At 39.7% G+C, this 24,210-nt stretch overlaps 1 protein-coding gene and 1 pseudogene across 1 annotated transcript in view; both read right to left on the bottom strand.

Moving 5' to 3' along the window:
• The window catches only part of LOC136175708 (olfactory receptor 4C6-like), a 5,921-nt gene extending 3,464 nt beyond the window's left edge, over positions 1-2,457 (bottom strand). Inside the window, exon 1 of the mRNA XM_065945949.1 lies at positions 1,491-2,457. Within this exon, the coding sequence (XP_065802021.1) occupies positions 1,491-2,457 (967 nt within the window). The remainder of the gene's footprint in view (positions 1-1,490) is intronic.
• Positions 2,458-18,390: 15,933 nt separating this feature from the next.
• LOC136174297 (olfactory receptor 4C3D-like) lies at positions 18,391-19,316 on the bottom strand (annotated as a pseudogene).
• Between the last annotated feature and the right edge of the window lie 4,894 nt (positions 19,317-24,210).

Genomic DNA, 24,210 nt, shown 5'->3' on the forward strand with positions numbered 1-24,210 from the left:
TAAATGAAAAGATAATAATTTTAAAAAGCTAATGAAAAAAAAAAAACCCAGGAAATAATTTTTAAAGTATAGTTTGTGACTTTGATACTAAGGATATAATCAGCTGAAGAGTTAAAGAGTAACCTAGAAGAATGGCTAGAGAAAGCCATCAGGGAAAACTTGTCTAAGGAAATGAGAGTTCATCTAAAAGAGGGGAAAAAAATGAGATAGAGACAGAGAAGAAAAACTCTGGGAAAGAGAATTTCAGGAGTAAGCAGAGTAAAAAAAGCAAAAGCCCCAAACCAGAAAAGGCTTGAATTACTCAAAAGGCAGGATAAAAAAATAGAGAGAAAGAGAAAGTGTCCAGAGCCTTGTGAGAACGGGAATGGAGCCCAAAATGCACTGGAGAGGTGGGGAATAACAGGATTACAGGATCTTCACCTGATTTGCATGATTAAATGATGTCAGTGACTGCTGTATCCTCAATAGATTGGAATGAATGGGAAGGTAAAGGCACCCTGTATGCAGGTCAGGAAGCAAAAGTTAGAACTGGACATGGAACAACAGACTGGTTCCAAATAGGGAAAGGAGTACATCAAGACTCTATATTGTCACCGTGCTTATTTAACTTATATGCAGAGTACATCATGAGAAATGCTGGGCTGGATGAAGCACAAGCTGGAATCAAGATTGCCGGGAGAAATATCAATAACCTCAGATATGCAGATGACACCACCCTTATGGCAGAAAGTGAAGAAGAACTAAAGAGCCTCTTGATGAAAGTGAAAGAGGAGAGTGAAAAAGTTGGCTTAAAGCTCAACATTCAGAAAACTAAGATCATGTCATCCGGTCCCATCAGTTCATGGCAAATAGTTGGGGAAACAGTGGAAACAGTGGCTGACTTTATTTTTTTGGGCTCCAAAATCACTGCAGATGGTGATTGCAGTCATGAAATTAAAAGACACTTACTCCTTGGAAGGAAAGTTATGACCAACCTAGACAGCATATTAAAAAGCAGAGACATTACTTTGCCAACAAAGGTCCATCTAGTCAAGGCTATGGTTTTTCCAGTGGTCATGTATGCATATGAGAGGTGGGCTATAAAGAAAGATGAGCGCAAAGGAATTGATGCTCTTGAACTGTGGTGTTGGAGAACTGTGGTGTTGGAGAACTCCTTGAACTGCAAGGAGATCCAACCAGTCCATCCTAAAGGACATCAGTCCTGGGTGTTCATTGGAAGGATTGATGTTGAAGGTGAAACTCCAATACTTTGGCCATCTCATGCAGAGAGCTGACTCATTTGAAAAGACCCTGATGCTGGGAAAGACTGAGGGCAGGAGGAAAAGGGGACAACAGAGGATGAAATGGTTGGATGGCATCACCAACTCGATGGACATGATTTTGAGTAAATTCCGGAAGTTGGAGATGGACAGGGAGGCCTGGCATGCTGCGATTAATGGGGTCTCAAAGAGTCAGACACGACTGAGCAACTGAACTGAACTGAAAGGCACGTTGTCCTTGTAAGAAAGAACTCCTCTTGGCATGAGAGCTAATGACCACACAAGGCCCTTGTTTCATCCACAGTTTCCTCATGGCGCTTTTCACCTCCATGTTCCTCAAGGTGTAGATCAGGGGATTTAACATGGGTGCAATGATGGTGAAGGACACAGCCATTGCCTTGTCTATGGGGTAAGTGACCACAGGCCTCACGTACAAGAAAATACAAGGCATGAAGAGCATGAAGACCACCGTGAGGTGGGAGCCACAGGTGGAGAGGGCTTTACGCCACCCTTCAGAACTGCAGGACTTCAGGGAGCAGAGAATGACCACATAAGAGGTGACGAGGATGAAGAAGATGGTGAGACACATCACTCCACTGTTGAGGATGACCAAGAGGCCCAGGGTGCGGGGGTCCATGCAGGCCAATTTCAGCAACGGAAACAAATCACACATGAAATGATCAATGACGTTGGGACCACAGAAGGGAATTTGATACATGAAGAGAAGCTGCACAGTTGCATGGATAAATGCCCCGACCCATGACCCTCCCAGTAGTAGGCAGCACACAGGAGGCCTCATGATGGTCTTGTAGTGAAGAGGCTTACAGATGGCCACATAACGGTCATAGGCCATCACAGTGAGAAGGATGATGCCCACTCCCCCAAAGAAGTGCTCAGCGAAGAGCTGGGCCATGCAGGCTTTGCGTGAGATGGCGGTGCTCTCAGAGAGGGAGTCCAGGATCAACTTGGGGGCAACGACGGAAGAGTAGGTGACATCCATGACGGACAAGGAGGCAAGGAAAAAATACATGGGTGACCTCAGGCTCTGACTTGTGACCACAGTTACCGCAGTGAGAAGGTTCCCCAAAACAGTGGACACGTACATGATTAGAAACGCAGCAGAGAGTATTTTCCACAGCTCTGGGTTCTTTGCAATGCCCAAGAGAATGAATTCCGTCACATTGTTGGCGTTCCCCATTTACTGCGGGCTGGTGTAAGCTTATCTCTCTAAGCTGGAAAATCTACAAAAGAGTATTATTCTAAGTTAGTAACTATTACAAATTTGGGATTTTTATTTTTTGGACTCTCTCTCACACACGTCTTGACTTACCTTTTCCTTCAGCCATCAGTACTCCAGCTAGCTGTCAACAATCGTATCCTGATAACACCTTGATCCCTGTCATTACCCCTGTAAAACCTCTAACCAGTGTATCTCTTGCTTTTCTGACACTTGCTGCTTGAGACACTTAGAAGATCCTGGTTCATCACCCTGGGATGTAAACCATGTGGCAATATGGAGAATTAGCATACCTTTAGGAAAGCCTAGGTCGCCCGTCGATAGGAGCCAGTGGATAGACGGTAACCAGCCTAGCGCAATCTAGGATTCAGTTTTGCTCCTCCCCTGTTTCACTCTCCCCTCTTCACTACCTTTGTTCTCTTTTCCAAAATGAACTACCTACACACAAGTCCTCTCACCTGCTGCCTTTTAGGACTCTCAAGCCAGGAAGCTGAGCTCAATGTATCACTGGGCATACCTAGTAACCTCAGAACATTTTATTTCATTTCATTTGTTTCATATTCTTATTGATCACTAGGATGCTCTAGTTGAAGAGCCTGCAAAGCAGGTAGGTCATATCCCAAGGCCTCTCCACTTATTAAGAACTATACCCCAATAATTTCTGTATCATAACAATCCAGAGAGGCAAATGTATGCTTCCTGTGCTTATCTTATTCAATAATTCTACAGTAAAATTCAATAATTAATTCAATGATGAGACTACAATGAAGAATAAATTTTTATTATAACTATAATCCGATCCTGAAACCATGATTTATAACCTTTAACTAACCTCTTGAGATTCTAATTATTTAGCAAAAATGCTGATTAAAAAAAAAACAAAAGCTTAAATCTCTTTCTTTGCTCTAGGAAGACCCAGATTCAACTTGGCCTGCCTCATCCCAGCAGGCAAGCCTGAGTCAACATAAATCCTTTCTTCCATTTTTTTTCTTATAAAGGGGTACACCCAGATAAAGCCATAGATTCTAATGAATAATAAAAACATTAACAAAGCAACTAATCTTTTTTGCACTCACTATGTGACGAAAGGTGATCGGTCTGCTATTTGCATTATTACATTTATTTTCATATCACTTGGGACAGGGTACTGTCACAGATCTCATCTTGAGGATGAGGCAAAAGAGGCTTAGACACATTGAGTATCTCAGTTAAAAAGAGTGAAAATTACAAATCCGTGTCATCTCATTTTTAAAACACAAGTTCTTAGTCTTTGTCTTATCCCACTAAAGAAGTGAATGGTGGCCTCCACTGGCTAAACACATTTGTTACCACAGATGGATGATGAGATGTTAAGAGAAGTGCTTCATTAGCCAAGGTCTCTTTGCTAGGGATACTTAAGCAGAGGCTGTCTTGGTGGACCTCTGTTAGAGATGATTGCTTTAAATGGGGAAATGGGGATGCAAGCTACACAGTTTCTGAGACTCCCGTAAACACCTAAGACCCACTCTTAGGATTATTGCTCTTGCTAAACAAAATTATACAACTTCCAGGACACTCTTTGCAAATATACAGTGTAGATTAACTTCAATCTCGCTCATCTCCAGCCTAAGAACTTCAAAAAATTTTAATAGAGCAAATGAAGTGTAAAGGACATGTTCTTGGAAATCAGGATAACTTGGTTTTATTCCAGGTTGTCCCTCTCACTCCTAGGTTGTGTTGCTACATTGCTCACTATTCTGGGCCTCAGTTTTCTTGTCTAGAGAATGAGGAGGCTATGGCAGCTTATTAGAGAACTGGGGTTCAAAGGAGCCAGCATAGAGACTCTGTTCCTTTCAAACACAGCAGCTCAGCTCTTATCTACATAAATGTTTACACTTACAAGTAATATTTCGTCTGAACTATCTCATGACTTCAAATATTTTAAAACAAAGTACACTGTACTAGATAACAATGCCCCTTCTATTTTAATATCTATTGACTACTAGTCCGCATCTCAACTTCCCATTTTGAAATTCAACACCCCTTGCCAAAGTAGTCGAGCTCATCTTTTTCTGTGACTCCATCCCACTGCCATCAAGCCCATCTCTGTCAGAACACATCCGAGTGCGATTTTTACAGTGGGAAAGTCCATGAGGTCAAGAATGAGCAACTTAATTACCCACTGCAATCAGGCCACTTACTGACTACCTAGCCTTTACATCCTGTGAAAATAAAACAGTGCCACAGCAGTTAAAGTCATTAAGTGTCAAGGGGTTATTATTTGACGGTGCTGTGCTAAAATCTCTATGATTTTCTATTTTAATTCTCACAGAAACCATATGGAATAAGACCTAGCATTATCCTGATTTTCTAAAGCAGTGAATAAGACTTAGACAATGTATATAACTTGCTCAAAGCCTCTTGCCTTTGTGATTAAGTTGATAGCTCAGGTCACTGACCACAGCTCCTCCACAAATTTTACACCCTGTCTCACAAGACTGTCATGAAAATCAAAGGAAGCAACAGGCATGAGAATGTTTGGAGAGCTCTGTCCAAACAGTCATCATGGTTATCTTCCATTCCTATAAGCTCCTGGCCTCCCCTTTCTATGCTCATGTCATCTGTTAAACAAATCCATTACTCTCAGCTTTCAGCCTCACATCATCTCCCAAATCTCCTTCACCTGTTATTTTGGACATATGTTATATGCATCTGTAAAACTTGCATATCAGAAGTAATTCAGGTATCTCCTTAGTTAGCTAGTTTTTTTTTTTTTTTAAGAAAATTAACGTTTATGAAATAAATTTAAAAATGACGTGGATGCTTAGCGATAGCTAATTTAATCTCTTTCTATCAAATTTTGAATGCTGCTCTCTGTACACTCTGAGTGTGTTAGTCACTCAGTCGTGTCCGACTCTTTGCGATTCCACGGACTATAGCCCACCTTGCTCCTCTGTGCATGGGATTCTCTAGGCAAGAATACTGAGTGGGTAGCGATTCCCTTTGAGACCCAGGAATCGAATCTGTGTCTCCTGCATTGCAGCCAGACTCTTTACTATCTGAGCCATCAGGGAAAGTTTGTTGTCAGCCCCTAAGCTGTGTCCACTTCTTTGTGACCACACGGACTGCAGTGCACCAGGCCTCCCTGTCCTTCACCAGCTCCCGGAACTTGCTCGAACTCAGGCCCATCGAGTCATTGATGCCATCCAGCCATCTCATCCTCTGTCGTCCCCTTCTTTTCCTGCCCTCAACCTTTCCCAGCATCAGAATCTTTACTAAGGAGTCAATTCTTCCCATCAGGTGACCAAAGTATTGGAGCTTCAACTTCAGCATCAGTCCTTCCAATGAGTATTCAGGACTAACTTCCTTTAGGATGGACCGGTTGGATCTCCTTGCTGTCCAAGGGACTCTAGAGAGTCTTTTCCAACCCCACAATTTAAAAGCATCGATTTTTTGGTGCTCAGCTTTCTTCCTGGTCCAACTCTCACACCCATACATGACTACTGGAAAAACCATACCTTTGGTTACATGTATATTTGTTGGCAAAGGGAGGTGTCTGCTTTTTAATACACCACCTAGGTTTTTCATAGCTTTCCTTCCAAGGAGTCATTTAATTAAAGCTAGATATATTCATGAAATTGAATTTATCTTAAGAAACCTGTATTCAATTAGGGCACAAGCAAACCAGTGACAGTCTCTACCTCCAGGATTGAGAGTGCCATTGTCAGAGCTTGACTGTTCCTCCTCTGACAATCAGGCTCAAATTTCCAATCTATCACCGTTCTTTTTTTTTTTTTTAATCATTTTTATGCTTTATCAAAACCAAGTGCTGAACCATACCTTGGGCTTCCCATTCAGTGTTAAATTGCTGCCATCAAATCCTCTTTGCAATGTTATCTCTTTCCAGTGTTCCTTGAAATACCATTGCACAAAAGACAGTCCATACAAGGAAGTGAAGAATTATGTTTCTTCAATTGCCTACTTATTACCTAAACTGTACACATTTCTCATTTATAGCACATCTGATGGTGTGAGAGGTATAAGGCAGTGGCTTCTCCATAAGAGGGAGGCAGAATTAGCACTCCTGAAATAATGCATGTGCAAAAGGTAAAACATCGATATGCTCTTCAGACTTCAAAAAAGATGAAATCAGCTCGTCCTTGACGTCAGATTTTAGACAACTCTAAATTTATGAATTTGTAATTTTGAGATTGAGTAAGAAGAGCAACAACATGATCAAGATATGAAGAAAATAAAGTGAAAATATGGGGTACATCGTCAAAATATATGGACTTTGACATCAGAAAACCTGGATTTCATTATGGATCTTCCAGGGGTATAATTAACTAAAAGTTACTTATTCTCTCTAAATCTCAGTTGCTTTTTTCAGAGTTATTATATTAAACAAATTAAGTTTCTAGTATTACAGTTTGTATTTTAACTGTATTGTATTATAAAAAAAGTGGTTTAGTTACTCAGTCGTGTCCAACTATTTGTGACCCCATGGACTGTAGCCTGCCAGGCTCCTCTGTCCATGAAACTTTCCAGGCAAGAATGCTGGAGTGGATTGCCATTTCCTTCTCCATATTAAAAAAATATATGATTAAAGTGTGAACTTAAATGGTAGCTTAAATATTTTAAAATATTGCAATGCCCTGGTATATGTTGTATGTCTCATGAAAGTCATATGCACTCCTTTTAATCCCATATATGAGTTACTTTGAGTAGAGGCATTTAGCCATACTGGAGTCCATTGGGAATAAGTTATGAGTTATGAGCTAAGATGCTTCAGTCATCTCTGACTCTGCACGCTCTTACCACTAGCACCAGGTGAGAAGCACAAATAAAAGCTATAATCTTAAAGAAATCTACACAAATTCATGATTTTTCACATTACAGTTTGTTCTTTCTTCTGAGCTCTATAATAAGCCAGATAACCTCTCTGTGCCTCAGTTTTATTCCCTGTAAAAATGCAAAGTAATGTTGCTTACCTGAAAGGCTTGTTGCAATGATTGTAATAATACATTAATAATAACTTTATAAATGTAGAGAACTTAGATAAGTATCCCTGTTTCTTTCCCCAGAATGAGTAGAATTCTACAGACAGAAAGCCATTTTAGAACAGATCACCTGCCTTTGGGTGAGGCGTTTATCAATACATATGTGTCTCTGTGTGCAGAGTTGCCTCAGTCGTGCCCGGCTCTTTGCAACCCCATGGAACACAGCCTGCTAGGCGTCACGGTCTGTGGGATTCTCCAGGCAAGAATACTGGAGGAGGTTGCCATGTCCTCCTCCACAGGATCTTCCCAACCCAGGGATCAAACCTGCATCTCTTAGGTCTCCTTCAATGGCAGGCTGATTCTTTACAATTAACAACCCCTGGGTCTATTATATACTAAATTTGCTAAAAGAGTATCAGCTTAATTACTCCTGAACACATAGTAAGGTCTAAGTTTCTGAATTGACTTTAAAGGAAACCTTCAAAAGCAACTGTTGCCTAAAACACTCTTATAGCCAAAAGTAGAATATTTCAAATTAAAATAATTTATTTTCATAAATTATAAAAGCAAGATATGTCCCATGAAAAATAGTCTATATTGATAGATTGATAGAAAGATTAAAGTCAGAAACCCTCTCCCAACCATAAGCACTCACTCATTTGATCCTCTATTAACAACTTAGTAAATGCTCCTAAAATATGCATTTGTATTTGGTATATATACCATCATTGAGGGATTTCCCTGAGAGCTCAGTTGGTAAAGAATCCGCCTGCAATGCAGGAGGCTTGTGTTCAATCCCTGGGTTGGGAAGATCCCCTGGAGAAGGGAAAGGCTACCCTCTCCTGTATTCTGGCCTGGAAAATTCCATGGACTGTATAGTCCATGGGGTCACAAAGAGTCAGACATGACTGAGCGACTTTCACTGATTCACTCACCATCATTGATGTTTTTACTCTATATGAAAATATACAAAATATAATAATGCACTTGAAATCCTAATTACACTTTGTGTGAGCATTATCTGTCAATATTGATGAATTTTCCTTGATTTTAATTTGTACTTATTATTCCATTTCATTGTTACAATATAATTCCTTTAGTCCGTTTTTTCTTGAAATTTATTTTAGTTTTACTATTTTGACTTACACATAGGTACACAAAGAACATCATTTACAGACATCTTCACTTATTTCTGTTGGAGAAATCTGTCATCACCAAGACAAAATACATGCATATGTTTATATTTGACAGATTCTGTAACACTGCCCTCAAAATCCTGAAGTATCTTTTATTCCCCAAAACAGCATATTAAAAACTAATTTTCCTCACAGCTTTGCTATCAGTAAATATTAAGAACCTTGAATATATTAAAAATAATGAAGTGAAAAATCATCTTATTTTAGTTTGAATTTGCTAAATCATTCAGTCTTAGAATCTCATTGGTGACATAAACAGCAAATGTTAGTCTCCAGAGTTAAAGCTGGGCTGCGTGCCTGTGAGCTCATTCACTCAGTCGTGTTCAACTCTTTTGCAACCCCACGGACTGTAACCCACCAGGCTCCTCTATCCATTGAATTTTCCAGGCAAGAATACTGTAGTGGGTTGCCATTTCCTCCTGCAGGGGATCTTCCTAACCCAGGAACTGAGCCCATGTCTCCTGAATTAGCAAGCCAACTCTACCACTGAGCCACTAGGGAGGCCCAAATTAAAGCAATATAATATCTATGTAGAGATATTATAATATCTGTGTAGAGATACATGATCTGTGCATGCTAAGTCATGTTAGTCATGCCCGACTCTTTGTGACCCTGTGGACTGTAGCCAGCCGGCTCCTCAGTCCATGGGATTCTCCAGGCAAGAATACTGGGGTGGGTTGCCATGCCCTCCTCCAGGGGATCTTCCCGACCCAGGGATAGAAGCTGTGTCTCCTGCAGCTCCTGCATTCCAGGCGGATTTTTTACCACAGAGCCACAATCTATACACATATCCAAATCAAACTAATAATAAATTATTTAGTATATTCTATATATCAAACATTTTGCTAATACTTAATACATGTTTTCTCACTTAGTACTCACATCTATGAGGAGACACATTGTATGACTGAGATAAAGCCGAATGATTAATTTGCTTAAGGGTATACAGTCAGTAATTAAGAAAGCCTTGATATGAACCGAAGAAGACAAAACTAACTTGATATGTGTTTCTTGTGTGTGAATTTCTCATGGAGCTTAATGATTTATTCCATAAAACCTTGGATAACAGGAAGTGATAGCAAGGTATTTAGGGAGAGCCTCTGGGTCATCGTTTTTAAGGACCAACCGTGTCCTGTGTTTCTTAGAAGACTCATGCCCTGAGCACAGGCATCATCAACAGACTGGGTCTAATGAAGGGCATTAAAAGGATTATTTCTGTCCCTAAGTCTTCCCGACTCACCTGCTTTCCTTGAAAGAGGAATAGACATGCAATTATATACAGCAGCATGATTTTGGATAGAAATTAGTATATCATTGTAGATACAAAAATTAATGCTTTCTTGAAATGACTCCAGAGGCAAGGGCCTTCAACCCTGAACAACCGTTTGCTTCAACCCTCAGGACCAGTGCAGACACCACCCTTATAGGCAGAGCTCCTAGAAATAAATGCCTGTGTTTTAACACACACACACACACATATATATATATATATATATGCAAATTTAATATGTATTATTTATATATATAAATTTAATATATGTATGAAATAACTAGAATCAATAATTTATTAAAACAGAAAGAAAATTACTAAATAAGGTCTTTATCAAAGGTGACTAATAGAAAAAGAAAGGCAGCTGGAACAAGAGGAACACAGAGCTGTATCTATGTATATACACACATACGTTGCTTGTATGATACACATGCACACAGAATGTTGCTTGAAAGAAGGAAACTCAGTCTGTCTACAACTCTCCTCTGTGTACCAGCTACTCCCACTCCTGACTTTTCTAAGACAAGCCTCTGACATGTAAACACACAATTTATTTGCTAATCTCATGAACTGGATAGAGGCCAAAAAGCAGACACTTAAGTTCTGGTAATTTGCCCAAAGAAAGAGTTTAAAGTAAATTAAGCTAAAAATTGTTGATAACTCAAGAATTTTCAACCTGAGGCTAAAATTTGCTTATAGAGACAAAACAGGTTAACAACTGACATTTAAATAAAATTGTGTATGTATATGATTCAGTAATTTCAGTGACCTCAAAACAGTAATTCAAATTAAAAAGACCATGTTTAATACGCAAAAAAATTGTTAAAATCACCTCCAAAACTCAATTTCATGTCATCTCTCCAATTACCTGATGATCTCTGTAACTAGAAGGCAGAGAGTGTTTGAGTAATTTTCTAAGATCATGTCAGAGTAATCAAAAGTCTGGCTCCATCCAGGATATACTTACATGAACTTTTCTCTACAAAAGGTCTAGAAATCATGATGTATTATAGTTGCAACTTAGAAAATTCAAGTATGGAATGAAGTAACTCAGGATCACACTGGAAGCAAATCATCCAGTCAGTCAATGGGAGGTAATTTTGATAGGACCAGAGTTTCTAATGATTTTGAAAAACACATTTAAAACATATCTAAATGTCCAAGGATTTATATAGGAAACAGCCTCTGTGGATAGGAGCAAAATTCAAACATGAACGTTTTCTTAAAAAGGCAGCCAGATATAAACAGTTTGCAAAATCATTCATAGAACTGCCTACCATTTAGCTACATTTGAGTTTAATTGGTAAACAGTTTTCAATACATATCTTAGAAAAAACATCATTACTAAGACGTTTTCCTTTGGGTAATAGACTTGGGTTAAAGAGGACAGAGTGTTATTTTCAAATGACACAGGATTTCAAAAAGTGTAGACTTGCATCAATTCAACTGCACCCCTTTGAGGCTGTGTCTCCACCGCCTGAGACACTAATCACCATACCAGTGAACTCGCATCCACTCCTGCAATGACCCGCATCTCCCAGGAGAGGACCCTCACTGGAGCGAGGCCAAACATGCTCCACAAACACACAGCCGTCACGGTGGGTGATAACTATTGAGCTATTTGTTTAACTAAGTTCTCTTCTTCAGTAGAAGAAAAACCACACAATGATTCATCTGCCTGATAATAGAGATGAAGAAAAGTAGGTAGGACTTATTCTTGATCACCTCACTAGCTCCGGGGCTGAATTTTTCCATCACCTGATCTGGAGTTGTCTGTATCTTTTTTTTTTTTTAATTTTTTTATTTTAATTGGAGGCTAATTACTTTAGAATATTGTGGTGGTTTTTGCCATGCATCGACATGAATCAGCCATGGGTGTACATGTGTTCCCCATCCTGAACCCCCCTCCCACCTCCCTCCACATCCCCTCCCTCAGGGCCATCCCAGTGCACCAGCCCCGAGCGCCCTGTCTCATGCATTGAACCTGGACTGGTGATCTATTTCTCATATGGTAACATACATGTTTAAATGCTATTCTCTCAGATCATCCCACCCTCGCCCTCTCCCACAGAGTCCAAAAGACTGTTCTATACATCTGTGTCTCTTTTGCTGCCTCACATACAGGGTCATCATTACCATCTTTCTAAATTCCATTTATACGTGTTAGTATACTGTATTGGTATTTTTCTCTGTATCTTTTAAGACTGTCATTAAAATAGTATCACATCTAACTGCCATTATAAAGCATTTAAAAATGCTCCTCAGCAAGAAAAAGGAAAGGCTAAATTCTTTCACATTCCTTAAAAATTGGTATTCTCAAATAGCATGTTTAAAATTTAAAAATATTTGGGGGCTAGGGTCATTATTCTTTTTCTACCATTAACAATAAAAAAATCAGTATCCTACATCTGCAACATACTTCACAGACTATAACTGGCCCAATGAACATACTTGACCGCACTCTCAGAAGTCTCCAGAGAAGCAAGTCTCTCAGGTTTACTGAGGGTCAGGAGATGGGCCAACCTCTGCTTGGATTAACTTTCCTGGCATTCTAAAAGTACTCCATGCGCTCATCTAACAACATAGACATGAGTTAGGGCTACTTGACCTTCCCGGATGGCTCAGACGGTAAAGAATCTTCCTGCAATGCAGGAGACCCGTGTTCCATCCCTGGGTTGGGAAGATGCCCTGGAGGATGGCATGGCAACCCACTCCGGTATTCCTGTCTGGAATCCCCACGGACAGAGGAGCCTGGCGGGCGGCAGCCCACGGGGTCGCAGAGGGTCGGGCACGACAGAGCGACCAGGCAGAGTCAGCGCAGGGCAACTTAGCACGGTTCTTTTTCAGCACTGCCGCCCCAAAGGGCATTTTGTTGAATGTTTCGTTTCCTTAATCGCTTCCTCTTCTGAAATGGGAATGCCACAAATTTGCTACCTCTTTATGTGATGTATGTATGTCTGGGCATTATATGCAAAAACAGTAAAAAAAAGTTCATCCCCCAAGAAACCATTTTTTACTTACTTGGGAAAGATATTACACTCATTTCAAATGCATGTTTTTAAATAACTTGCTTATTTTTTAAAATGGAAGGAGGATACTATGGTTATTTAAACTCTGAGTAAACTGAAATTTTAGCTGTGCTTCAAACAACTACACAAATCTATATCCAATTTTTCTCTCCTACACCACCCTCTCATAAAATATTCTTCATATTACCCATTACTAACAACATTTTATTTTTTACTTGTTCACTTGCTTTTTACTTATCTACTCACCACTGGAATTAGTTCCATACAGATACAACTCTATTTGTATTATTCAACGTCGTAGACCTAATCCCACAGCTTTTCTTTTTCATTGTAGACACCGACCCATATTTTTTGAATGAACTAAATGTCTGATTTCCTAAACTGAATTGGCCATGAAGCCATTTCTCCAGTGAAGACGGTGACCTTGTGGGATAACAGTGGGGAAGGCCCTAGAGAAACGACACCGATTAGCTCCTCAAGGCGCTGCCCTCAAGCCCGAGCCCAGGATCAGTCTCCTCAGTGATTCAGCTGTTTTTTTTCCTCCAAATGCCTTTCACCCAAGTGCCACTTTCTTTGAAATTCAACCACTGAATTTCATTTCTTGAGCCCATTATGTTTCGCTTTTCATGATGCCCATGGAGGGTAATATATCTTCAAAGATGAGATCATCAGGTGGCCTCTCTCCAACAAAAGTGGAATCAGGAAAGTGCAGTCGCCCGAGGAATGAAGGTCAAGGGAGAGCTGAGAGAGGGCAGCGTCCCCGCCCCACAAAGGGGCAACGTCTCAGTGGCAGTATCCACAATGTGGCAAGTGATCACATCTGTGTTTTGATATTTTCACATTATGACAACAAGGACCACTGTTGTCAGGTGAGAAGAGAGGAAGGAAATAAAGTCTAAAAGACTTGATGTGTGGCTTACCTTCATTGAGTCATCTTTTTCCTCGAAATGCAGTAAAGTCCTTAATTACACTTGTTGCTTAAATTATTTAAAGAACCTACGCAAATGTATGCCTTGTAGTTGTGTTAGTTGCTCAGTCCTGTCCAAGTCCATGGACTGCGGCCCACCAGCCTCCTATGTCCGTGGGATTTCCGAGGCATGAATATTGGAATGTGTTGCCATTCCCTTCTCCAGGGGATGTTCCTGACCTAGTGATCAAACCTGCATCTCTTGTGTAAGTGGTGCTGGTCTTCATGCACATGGTTTATTAATTTTACTCAAAAACAGTTAGTCTTATTATTAAGGTAAATCTTAAATATATGTTTAAATATAAATTAAAATTGTTACTGCTAATTAATTCAAATTTTAAAAGCTCAGCCATGACTTCAGATGCAATACAGCAAGTACTTCATTACCACACTACAGAGGGAGAGTTTTCTTCAGTTACTGGTTAATAAAAAAAAATTCACTTAAGTAGTCATGTTTCTATTCTAGCATGTTGGTATGAAAGCTTCAAGCTCTAACTCAAGCCTTTTCGCTAGACTGTATATAGACAGATAGTTTCACTGTATTTGATTGGTTTCATCAGGAAAACAAGAAGGGGAAGGGAGAGAAAAGCCTTGTAGCTGGCCTTCAACAATAGAGAACTTAATGCCTAATAATTTCACTAAAGTCCAGATTAAAATAATGTATCCTTATGTAAAAATCCACACATTTATGTCATTAATTTTAAGGAAACATACTTGCATGCTTATATGTTTTATTTTTTTTTAAATGGAAATAATCAGGCAGCTGTTAATCTTCAAGAGACATTCTTGATGATGAGTATGAAAGGACATCTTAATTTACCTTAAACTTATTCACAAGCCAGCAAGTCTCCAAGTGAGAATGCCAGATGGCCTTATATTTCCATCTTCAGCTCTGGAATCTTCTAAGTTTTCTGTTGACAATTTTTAATATACACCTCATTAAACATCTCACCCCTCCAGCAAGCCCTTCATATAGCCCCTGAAGCCCAAGCATTGGCCTCAGATTTCCTCTTCAGATCCTCCCTTTAGTCTTAGAGTAGAAGCAATATTTAATCAAGAGTTTCCCTATTCTTATCCCTGGATTATGCTCAGCTAATCCCTAACTGTCACAAGAAAAAATGAACCACATATTAGTTAAGTCTAGACCCTTGAAATGCTTAATTATCATTATCAATTGTAAACTTGATCATTTTAACAGCTTAAGGGGCTTCCCGGGTGGACCAGTTAGATCTCTGGGTTGAGAAGATAGATTCCCTGAGGAGGGCAAGGCAACCCAGTCCAGTATTCTTCCCTGGTGAATCCCAAGGACAGAGGAGCCTGACAGGCTACAGTCCTTTGGGTCACTGAAGACCAATATTAGTACTCAATTTCCCTAATGGGGAAAGAAATAGAAGATGAATTTTCTTTTCTAAGAAAGAAACAAATCTGTTATCATACTAACACTGGCCTTTTATAAAAGTGAGTTAGCAAAGCTCACTATGCCAAGTGGAAAAAAGAGAGAGAGAGAAAAATTGTAATGCTAAAATATATTGCTACATGTGAGAAGAGACTGCAACAGATTTAACATATCTTCTTGAAGGACATGGGCTTTCCTTATAGCTCAGTTGGTAAAGAATTTGCCTGCAATGCAGGAGACCTGGGTTTGATCCCTGAGTTGGGAAGATCCCCTGGAGATGGGAAAGGCTACCCACTCCAGTGTTCTGGCCTGGAGAATTCCATGGACAATCCATGGGGTCATAAAGAGTCAGACATGACTAAGCAACAAAGTAAATCATTAAGACTGCAGATATTTTCCTCATCTACAGACAGCAATGTTTCATTTGAAAGAAAGTAAGACTGAGCTTGAAAGACCTGAATTGGAAGTTGATTGCTGAAACTTTTTAAAGGACTGGATTCCAGTGTAATAGTTCCTGACATACTAACGAGGGAAACACATGTGATGTGAGGCAAGTGAATCTCTCTTGGCTTCGATTTGTTCTCTGTAAAATGGGGATAGTAAAAATGAAACTACCAGCTTAGGACATGGATGAATCAACTGAGGTGAATGTGTCTGATGGAAAATAAAATGATCATGTGATGTAAACACATTTATCAGATTTACGGAGCAATATCTTTACAACCTAAACATATACCTCTTATTGAAATTTAATAAAAAGTGTTTACCAACCCCCCCCCCAAAAAAAGATCTTCACAACCCAGATAACCACGATGGCGTGAACACTCAACTAGAGCCAGACATCCTGGAACTGAAGCCAAGTGGGCTTTAGGAAGCAGCAGTGCCAACAAGGCTAGTGGGGGTGATGGAATTCCAGTTGAGCTATTTCAAATCCTAAAAGATGATTCTGTGAAAGTGTTGCGCTCAATATGCCAGCAAATTTGGAAAACTCAGCATTGGCCACAGGACTGGAAAAGTCTGTTTTCATTCCAATCCCTAAGAAAGGCAATGCCAAAGAATGTTCAAGCTACCACACAATTCCACTCATCTCACACACTAGTAAAGTAATGCTCAAAATTCTCCAAGCCAGACTTCAGCAATACATAAACCATGAACTTCCAGATGTTCAAGCTGGTTTAGAAAAGGCAGAGGAACCAGAGATCAAATTGCCAACATCTGCTGGATCATCAAAAATGCAAGAGAGTTCCAGAAAACATCTATTTCTGCTTTATTGACTATACCAAAGCCTTTGACTGTGTGGATCACAGTAAACTGTGGAAAATTCTGAAAGAGATGGGAATACCAGACCACCTGACCTGCCTCTTGAGAAACCTGTATGCAGGTCAGGAAGCAACAGTTAGAACTGGACATGGAACAACAGACTGGTTCCAAATAGGAAAAGGAGTACGTCATGGCTGTATATTGTCACCCTGCTTATTTGATTTATATGCAGAGTACATCATGAGAAACACTGGGCTGGAAGAAGCACAAGCTGGAATCAAGATTGCCGGGAGAAATATCAATAACCTCAGATATGCAGATGACACCACCCTTATGGCAGAAAGTGAAGAAGAGCTAAAGAGTCTCTTAATGAAAGTGAAAGAGGAGAGTGAAACAGTTGGCTTAACTGAACATTCAGAAAACTAAGATCATGGCATCTGGTCCCATCACTTCATGGCAAATAGATGGAGAAACAGTGGAAACAGTGGCTGACTTTATTTTTGGGGGCTCCCAATTCACTGCAGATGGTGACTGCAGCCATGAAATAAAAAGATGCTTATTCCTTGGGAGAAAAGTTATGACCAACCTAGATAGCATATTAAAAGGCAGAGGCATTACTTTGCCAACAAAGGTCTCCCTAGTCAAGGCCATGGTTCTTCCAGTAGTCATGCATGGATTTTTGTGAGAAGTCGACTATAAAGAACCGAGTGCCGAACAATTAAGGCTTTTGAACTGTGGTGTTGGATAAGAGTCTTGAGAGTCCCTTGGACTGCAAGGGGATTCAACCAGTCCATCCTAAAGCAGATCAGTCCTGGGTGTTCATTGGAAGGACTGATGTTGAAGCTGAAACTCCAATATTTTGGCCACCTGATGCAAAGAGTTGACTCATTGGAAAAGACCCTGATGCTGGGAAAGATTGAAGGCTATAGCAGAAGGGGACGACAGAGGATGAGATGGTATCACTGACTCAATGGACATGAGTCTGAGTAAACTCCAGGAGTTGGTGATGAGCAGGGAGGCCTGGTGAGCTGCAGTCCTTGGGGCCGCAAAGAGTCGGACACGACTGAGAGACTGAACTGAACTGAACTGAACCCCATCCCAGTTTCACATGGCTCAATCCCTGGTACAGAAAAAGAAAATATTTCCTTCAGAGTCAAGAAAAACTGTGAGCCATAAAGATATTTAAAGATATTTAAGAGCAAATGAAGAGTAATTTCAAAATTCTGACTTAGTTTTTGTGCTAAAAAAGAATTACATTGTGAATTATCATTTCCTCCTTTTGTGGGTGTTTCTTTTGCTGAATTTCATTAATTAACAGAAAAAAATCAACATTGAGTTTTTCTCACCCCATCTGTCCCTTTCCCGTGTATCTATCAAGAATCTTCTTTTACTGGATTTATGGTAGCCTAAGAAAATAACAGGGATTCTAACATGAACGTCCTATGGAAAAATCGATTTTATACATGTAACATATGTGAGAATTTGGAAAAGCAGCAATAAAACACTGGAAACTAATATACTCTACAATTATTGAACTAGAAGTTTATTGTTGTTATTTCAATTAAGTATTCTGAAACTATGAATGTGAGTATTGAAGCCTTGACGAAGCAATTTAAAAGTTATCAAAATGCTAAATAAATACCAATCTGTTAGTAAATATTCAGCAAATATTATTTTATAGGCCTTTCTTTTACATCAGCGATCTGCAAAATTTATTAACTTTCTTTTTCACAATCTAAAACAAGTGTAACCCTTCCTATGTGTATAAATAATCACTTTCTTGGCATCCTGAATATCCTAAGTGATTCTTCTCTTCAACAGATTCCTCATAGCTTTTTTCACCTCTGTGTTTCTCACTGTGTAAATGATAGGATTTAACATGGGACTGAGGATTGCAGAGAACACAGTCACCCACTTGTCCACAGGGTAAGTGGCCACAGGACGTGTGTAGGTGAATATACAAGGACCAAAAAAGAGAACCACTACTGTAAAGTGGGAGCCACATGTAGAGAGGGCTCTGCGCCATCCTTCAGAGCCATGGGATTTCAAGGAGTTCAAGATAGCTATGTAGGAGGTGACCAGGATGACAAAAATGAGCAAGCACAAGCTCCCACTGTTGGCCGCCACCACCACTGCCAGCCTGTAGGTGTCGCTGCAGGCAAGCTCCAACAGCGAGAAGAAATCACACATGAAGTGGTCGATGACGTTGGGACCACAGAAGGTCAAGTCCATGGTGAAAAGGATCTGCACTGAGGCATGCAGGAGCCCCCCGACCCAGGCCGCCACCACCAGGAGCTGGCAGAGCCCCTGCCGCATGATGCCGTGTAGTGCAGAGGCTTGCAGATGGCCACGTAGCGGTCGTAGGCCATGGCCATGAGGACGATGATCTCTGATCCTCCCAGGAAGTGCTCCAAAAAGAGCTGAGTCTGGCAGCCCCCCCAGGAGATGGTTCTCCTCTGAAACAGCAGGTCAGTGATCATTTTGGGCGTGCTCACAGAGGTGAAGGAGGCATCTAATAAGGCCAAGTAAGTGAGAAAGAAGTACATGGGAGCCGAAAGTGTGGGGCTGAGGGAGATGGTGATGACAATGAGCAGGTTGGCCAGCACAGTAAACAGGAAAATGAACAGAAAGACAACAAAGAGTATTTTTTGCAGGTGTGGATTCTGTGTGAGTCCCAAGAGAACAAATTCAGTCACATTGTTGGGAGGCCTGAGGACATCCATTCAGCAAGTAATACCTTCCTGAGCCTGTATTACCTACAAAGAATAAAGAGTGATACTTGTTAATCATGATAGCATTGTGATCCGGCTGTCTCAGGATAGAAACAGTGCTATCTCGGCGACTGTGGCGCATATCCTTGGTAATTTGCCCCAGTTCTCCTTTCAAGTCTTTCTTTTTTCCATGATGCTTTCCATTGCTTCAAACACTCAGAGTTTGTCACCTGTAGCATTTGGTGTTATAATTTACCTAGGACAACATTTGATGTTATAATTTACTGATAAAGCACTGGGCTCTCTCCATGAGATCTGGATTCTCCTAATGGTTTCAACTCTATGTGACTACAAAGTCATCTAAGTGCTCCATACTTCCGCGAATTCCTCTGTCTGTGAGGCTAGCAACTGTAATTTTCAGATGTGTCTTTTTTTTTTTTTTTTCCATTTATTTTTATTAGCTGGAGGCTAACTACATTACAATATTGTAGTGGTTTTTGTCTTACATTGGCATGAATCAGCCACGGATTTACATGCATTCCCCATCCTGATCCCCCCCCACCTCCCTCTCCACCCGATCCCTCTGGGTCTTCCCAGCGCGCCAGATGTGTCTTATAAGCTGAGAAGAGCTACACACAAGTCAGAGTTATTTCCCCTTGCATGAAAATTTGCATTTGAAATCTCACATCTGTGGGAAGAAAAAACATGAACAGCAAGTGTCTGTCATAAACAAGGAGTTTAGAGAAATGTACATAAGTCCTTGGTAACAAAAACTCACCAGCACCTACCAGAACACGTTAGCTATTCAGGTGTGTCTCATCACTGTCCCCACCATAGTGGCTGCAATATATCCACAGTGTCTGAAACCTATTAGGTGGTGAGTGTCTGACACTGAATTGCCCTTCTCCAAGGATCAGCATATGCCTCCTTCCCCAAACCATAATCTCAGATGAATTCAAGTGATCTTCTCCTCCAGCTCTGCCCACCTATAATCTCTCTACTTTATGAGAAAATTAAATAGATGTCTAAAAGGAAACTGCACACCAGTTTAATAGTTTCTGAGTGAAGAAGCTGATTTAAAGCTCAACACTCAGAAAATTAAGATTATGGCATTTGGTCCCATCACTTCACGGCAAATAGTTGGGGAAACAGTGACAGACTTAATTTTGGGGGGCTCCAAAATCAATGCAGATGGTGACTGCAGCCATGAAATTAAAAGATGCTTGCTCCTTGGAAGAAGGAGCTATGTATGACAAACCTAGACAACATACTAAAAAGCAGAGACATTACTTTGACAACGAAGGTCTGTCTAGTCAAAGCTATGGTTTTTCCAGTAGGCATGTATAGATGTGAGAGTTGGATTATAAAGAAAACTGAGCACTAATAAATTGATACTTTTGAACTGTGGTGTTGGAGAAGAGTCTAGAGTGTCCCTTGGACTGCAAGGAGATCCAACCAGTCCATCCTAAAGGAAACCAGTCCTGACATTTACTGGAAGAACTGATGCTGAAGTCGAAGCTCCAATACTTTGGCCACTTGATGCGAAGAGCTGACCCATTGGAAAAGACCCTGATGCTGGGAAAGATTGAGGGCAGGAGGAGAAGGGGATGACAGAGGATGAGATGGTTGGATGGCATCACCAACTCAATGGACAAGAGTTTGGGTAAACTCTGGGAGTTGGTGATGGACAGGGAGGCCTGGCCTGCTGCAGTCCATGGGGTGGACATGACTGAGCGACTGAACTGAGCTGAACTGACACTCTCTAAAGTAATTATGGAAATATTTAATTGCCTCTTGGAAAGTTCGTTTTATGAGTCATTTTACTTTCAAGATAATTAGTGTGCTTAATTTAAAAATTATATTCTTCAATATTATGTTCCATGTGTGTGTGTGTCTGTGTGTGTGTGTGCATGCACACAAGTGCTCATGCATGCTCAGTCATGTCCAAATCTTTACAATCCCATGGACTGTAGCCCGCCAGGCTCCTACATCTATGGAATTTTCCAAGCAAGAATAATGGAATGGGCTACCATTTCCTGTTCTACATACAATTTAATATAGTCATATTCTGTGAATTCACTGTTTCAGTAGACTTGATAAAAAATATTCTTGCATAGGTATTCAATACATAAGGATCTATCAAGTAAATAAAATACTTATTTTCAAAGTTCTAAAAATAAGAAAAAAATTAATGAGGAGAACAGAAAGAGTTGGCTAGAAAATTTCATCAATGCACTATACATATATATATACCAACGATAGCAAATAGTATTTAGTTAATTTAGTCACTCAGTCAAGCGCAACTCTTCGCAACCCTATGGACTGCAGCGCACCATGCCTCCCTGTCCATCCCCAACTCCTGGAATTGACTCAAACTCATGTCCATCGCATTGGTGATGCCATCCAACCATCTCATCCTCTGTCATCCCCTTCTCCTCCTGCCGTCAATATTTCCCAGCATCAGGATCTTTCCCAAGGAGTCAACTCTTCGCATGAGGTGGCCAAAGTATTGGAGCTTCAGCTTCAGCATCAGTCCTTCCAATGAACACTCAGGACTGATTTCCTTTAAGATGGACTGGTTGGATCTCCTTGCACTCCAGGACTCTCAAGACTCTTCTCCAACACCATAGTTAAAAAGCATCAAGTCTTCGGTCCTCAGCTTTCTTTATAATATAAAATCCATTACTTAGTTCCTACTACAAGCTCATTCATTCAAGAACTATTTATTGGATACTTACTATATATATCATGTTGTTGTTGTTGTGTATGTTGTTCACAAAATGCCATAAATGTGTCATTGTCAGCTGTTATTAGTGCCTGAAATTCTATTACCAAACGGCAGCAGCACACCCATCTGTGATATGAACGACCTTCCCGCTCCTTCTCATGCTTCCTCCCATCTTTTATAGCGTCCAGTATCCATCACTCCTAGTTACAGGAGGAGTGGGTGCTAAGTTGCTTCAGTCGTGTCTGACATTTTGAGACCCCGTGGACTGTAGCCTGCCAGGCTCTTCTGTCCATGGGATTCTCCAGGCAAGAATACTGGAGTGGGTTGCCATGCCCTCCTCCAGGGCATCTTCCCCACCCAGGGACTGAACCCATGCTCTCTGGGTCTCCCACAGTGACAGTCAGATTCTTTACCTCTAGCGCCACCTGGAAAATTCAGTTACAGGATACTGCATTACTAATAGACTGAGAGAATTGGAGATGTACATTTGTCAAAGAGAAGAGAAGTAAATATAATAAAATGTATTTGGCAAAATGTAACTTTCTCTTTCACAAATAAATTAATAAAGAACTTTACTTTTAATTATCTAAGATGAAAATTTTATACAAATCTTAAATCAAAGTGCAGCAGCTTCATTGAAATCCCCATTCTGAGGTAAGGTCTCACAACAGATCAAAATAGACTAGAATGCAAATAAAGTAAGAATTAAACATAACGACTATGAAGAAATATAAATTACTTTTTCCCTTTTCTTTGACTCCACAATACTTTTTCAAGGAATAAGCCCTAATGTAAGATATTTTTAAAAGAGAAAGATCACTAGGTATAAATATGTTCAACACAATTATTAAGACCTATGGAAAATTAGAAACAGTGTGGAATATTCAAAAGTGAAGAACAAAATAATTAAAATACAATCACTTTCTTTGAATAATATGTAGTTTTTAACAAAGCTGCATCTAAAATTGTTCATTATCATTGAAAATTTCTGAAGTTGTAATATTAAGTGGGGAAATTTTGGATGCACATTTGAATTGTATAGAAACTCTGTTATTTCATTGTAACTAATTATATTATTCTTCTAATGAATTTAAATGTATATTTATAATATAAAAGACCCCAAAATATTTTTACCTCTAAATTGTTAGTACTGTAGTTGAGTATACCTCACTTGATGCTTTGTGCACTGAAGAAGGATTTAAATCTCAGGTAAGTTTGGATGAGCAGTGATTATATGATCTGCAACATGCATTTAAATATGAGAATCTAAGATTATATAATTTCAAAAAATAATCTCACCTATGAATATGTCTGAGATAGCTCCATTGTCAAGTCCCAGGCAGCTGCTAGTTCACAAGGAAAGAAGTGTTAAGTTATAAGATTAAAAATGCCAACTAGCTCAGCTGCAATAAGCGTCTTTGCTGATTTATAAATGGTATCTTTGGATAAGCCTTAAGAACACTACCACATATCCTCTTTTTGGGCAAAGTAGGAAGTATCTTCTCTGTGGCTAATTGACCTCAGGGGTATTTCTCCATCATTAGCAGGTCTTGCCAATAACCCAATTATTTTAAACAAGGCATCATTAGAGAAGAGCTTTTACAATATTCATCTTTAATTTTAAACTTCATCCTTAAGTCTACATGAAAACAAAACATCATCACAAAATAAAAAAGCACCAAGATGACCACTTACAAGCTTGCATACTTGATAGTAAATGAGCTTAAAAACAGAGCATGAATTTTTGATACTATATAAATAAAATACTTAGGTGTGTAGCTATCTGATTTTTAGATTTTATCATAATATTTTATTTTTACTGATCTACCAGTCATGGTAATCATCATTTCTATATATTGCTTTCAGGTGCACATTAAATGATTATTATGAACCCTATTATATTATGAACACTTCACGCTAAATAAGGTTTACAGTACTTCTTCAAAATAGTTGTTTCTTGTTCCAGTTCTGGAATTAGACTAACATGATAATAATGAAAATTATTCCATTGTTCAAATATATCCAAATAAGGTAGAATGCACTTGCCATTTAAATTTAATCCTGCAGCATACCTACAGAATATAAAAAATAGGAAATAATACTCACAATTTGTATAAGAAAATGTAAGAAAGGGAGTAAAGACACCATTTACCAAGGGAAAATAAGAAGCCATACTGC

Source organism: Muntiacus reevesi, chromosome 9 (assembly GCF_963930625.1).
Source record: "Muntiacus reevesi chromosome 9, mMunRee1.1, whole genome shotgun sequence".
NCBI lineage: Eukaryota > Metazoa > Chordata > Mammalia > Artiodactyla > Cervidae > Muntiacus > Muntiacus reevesi.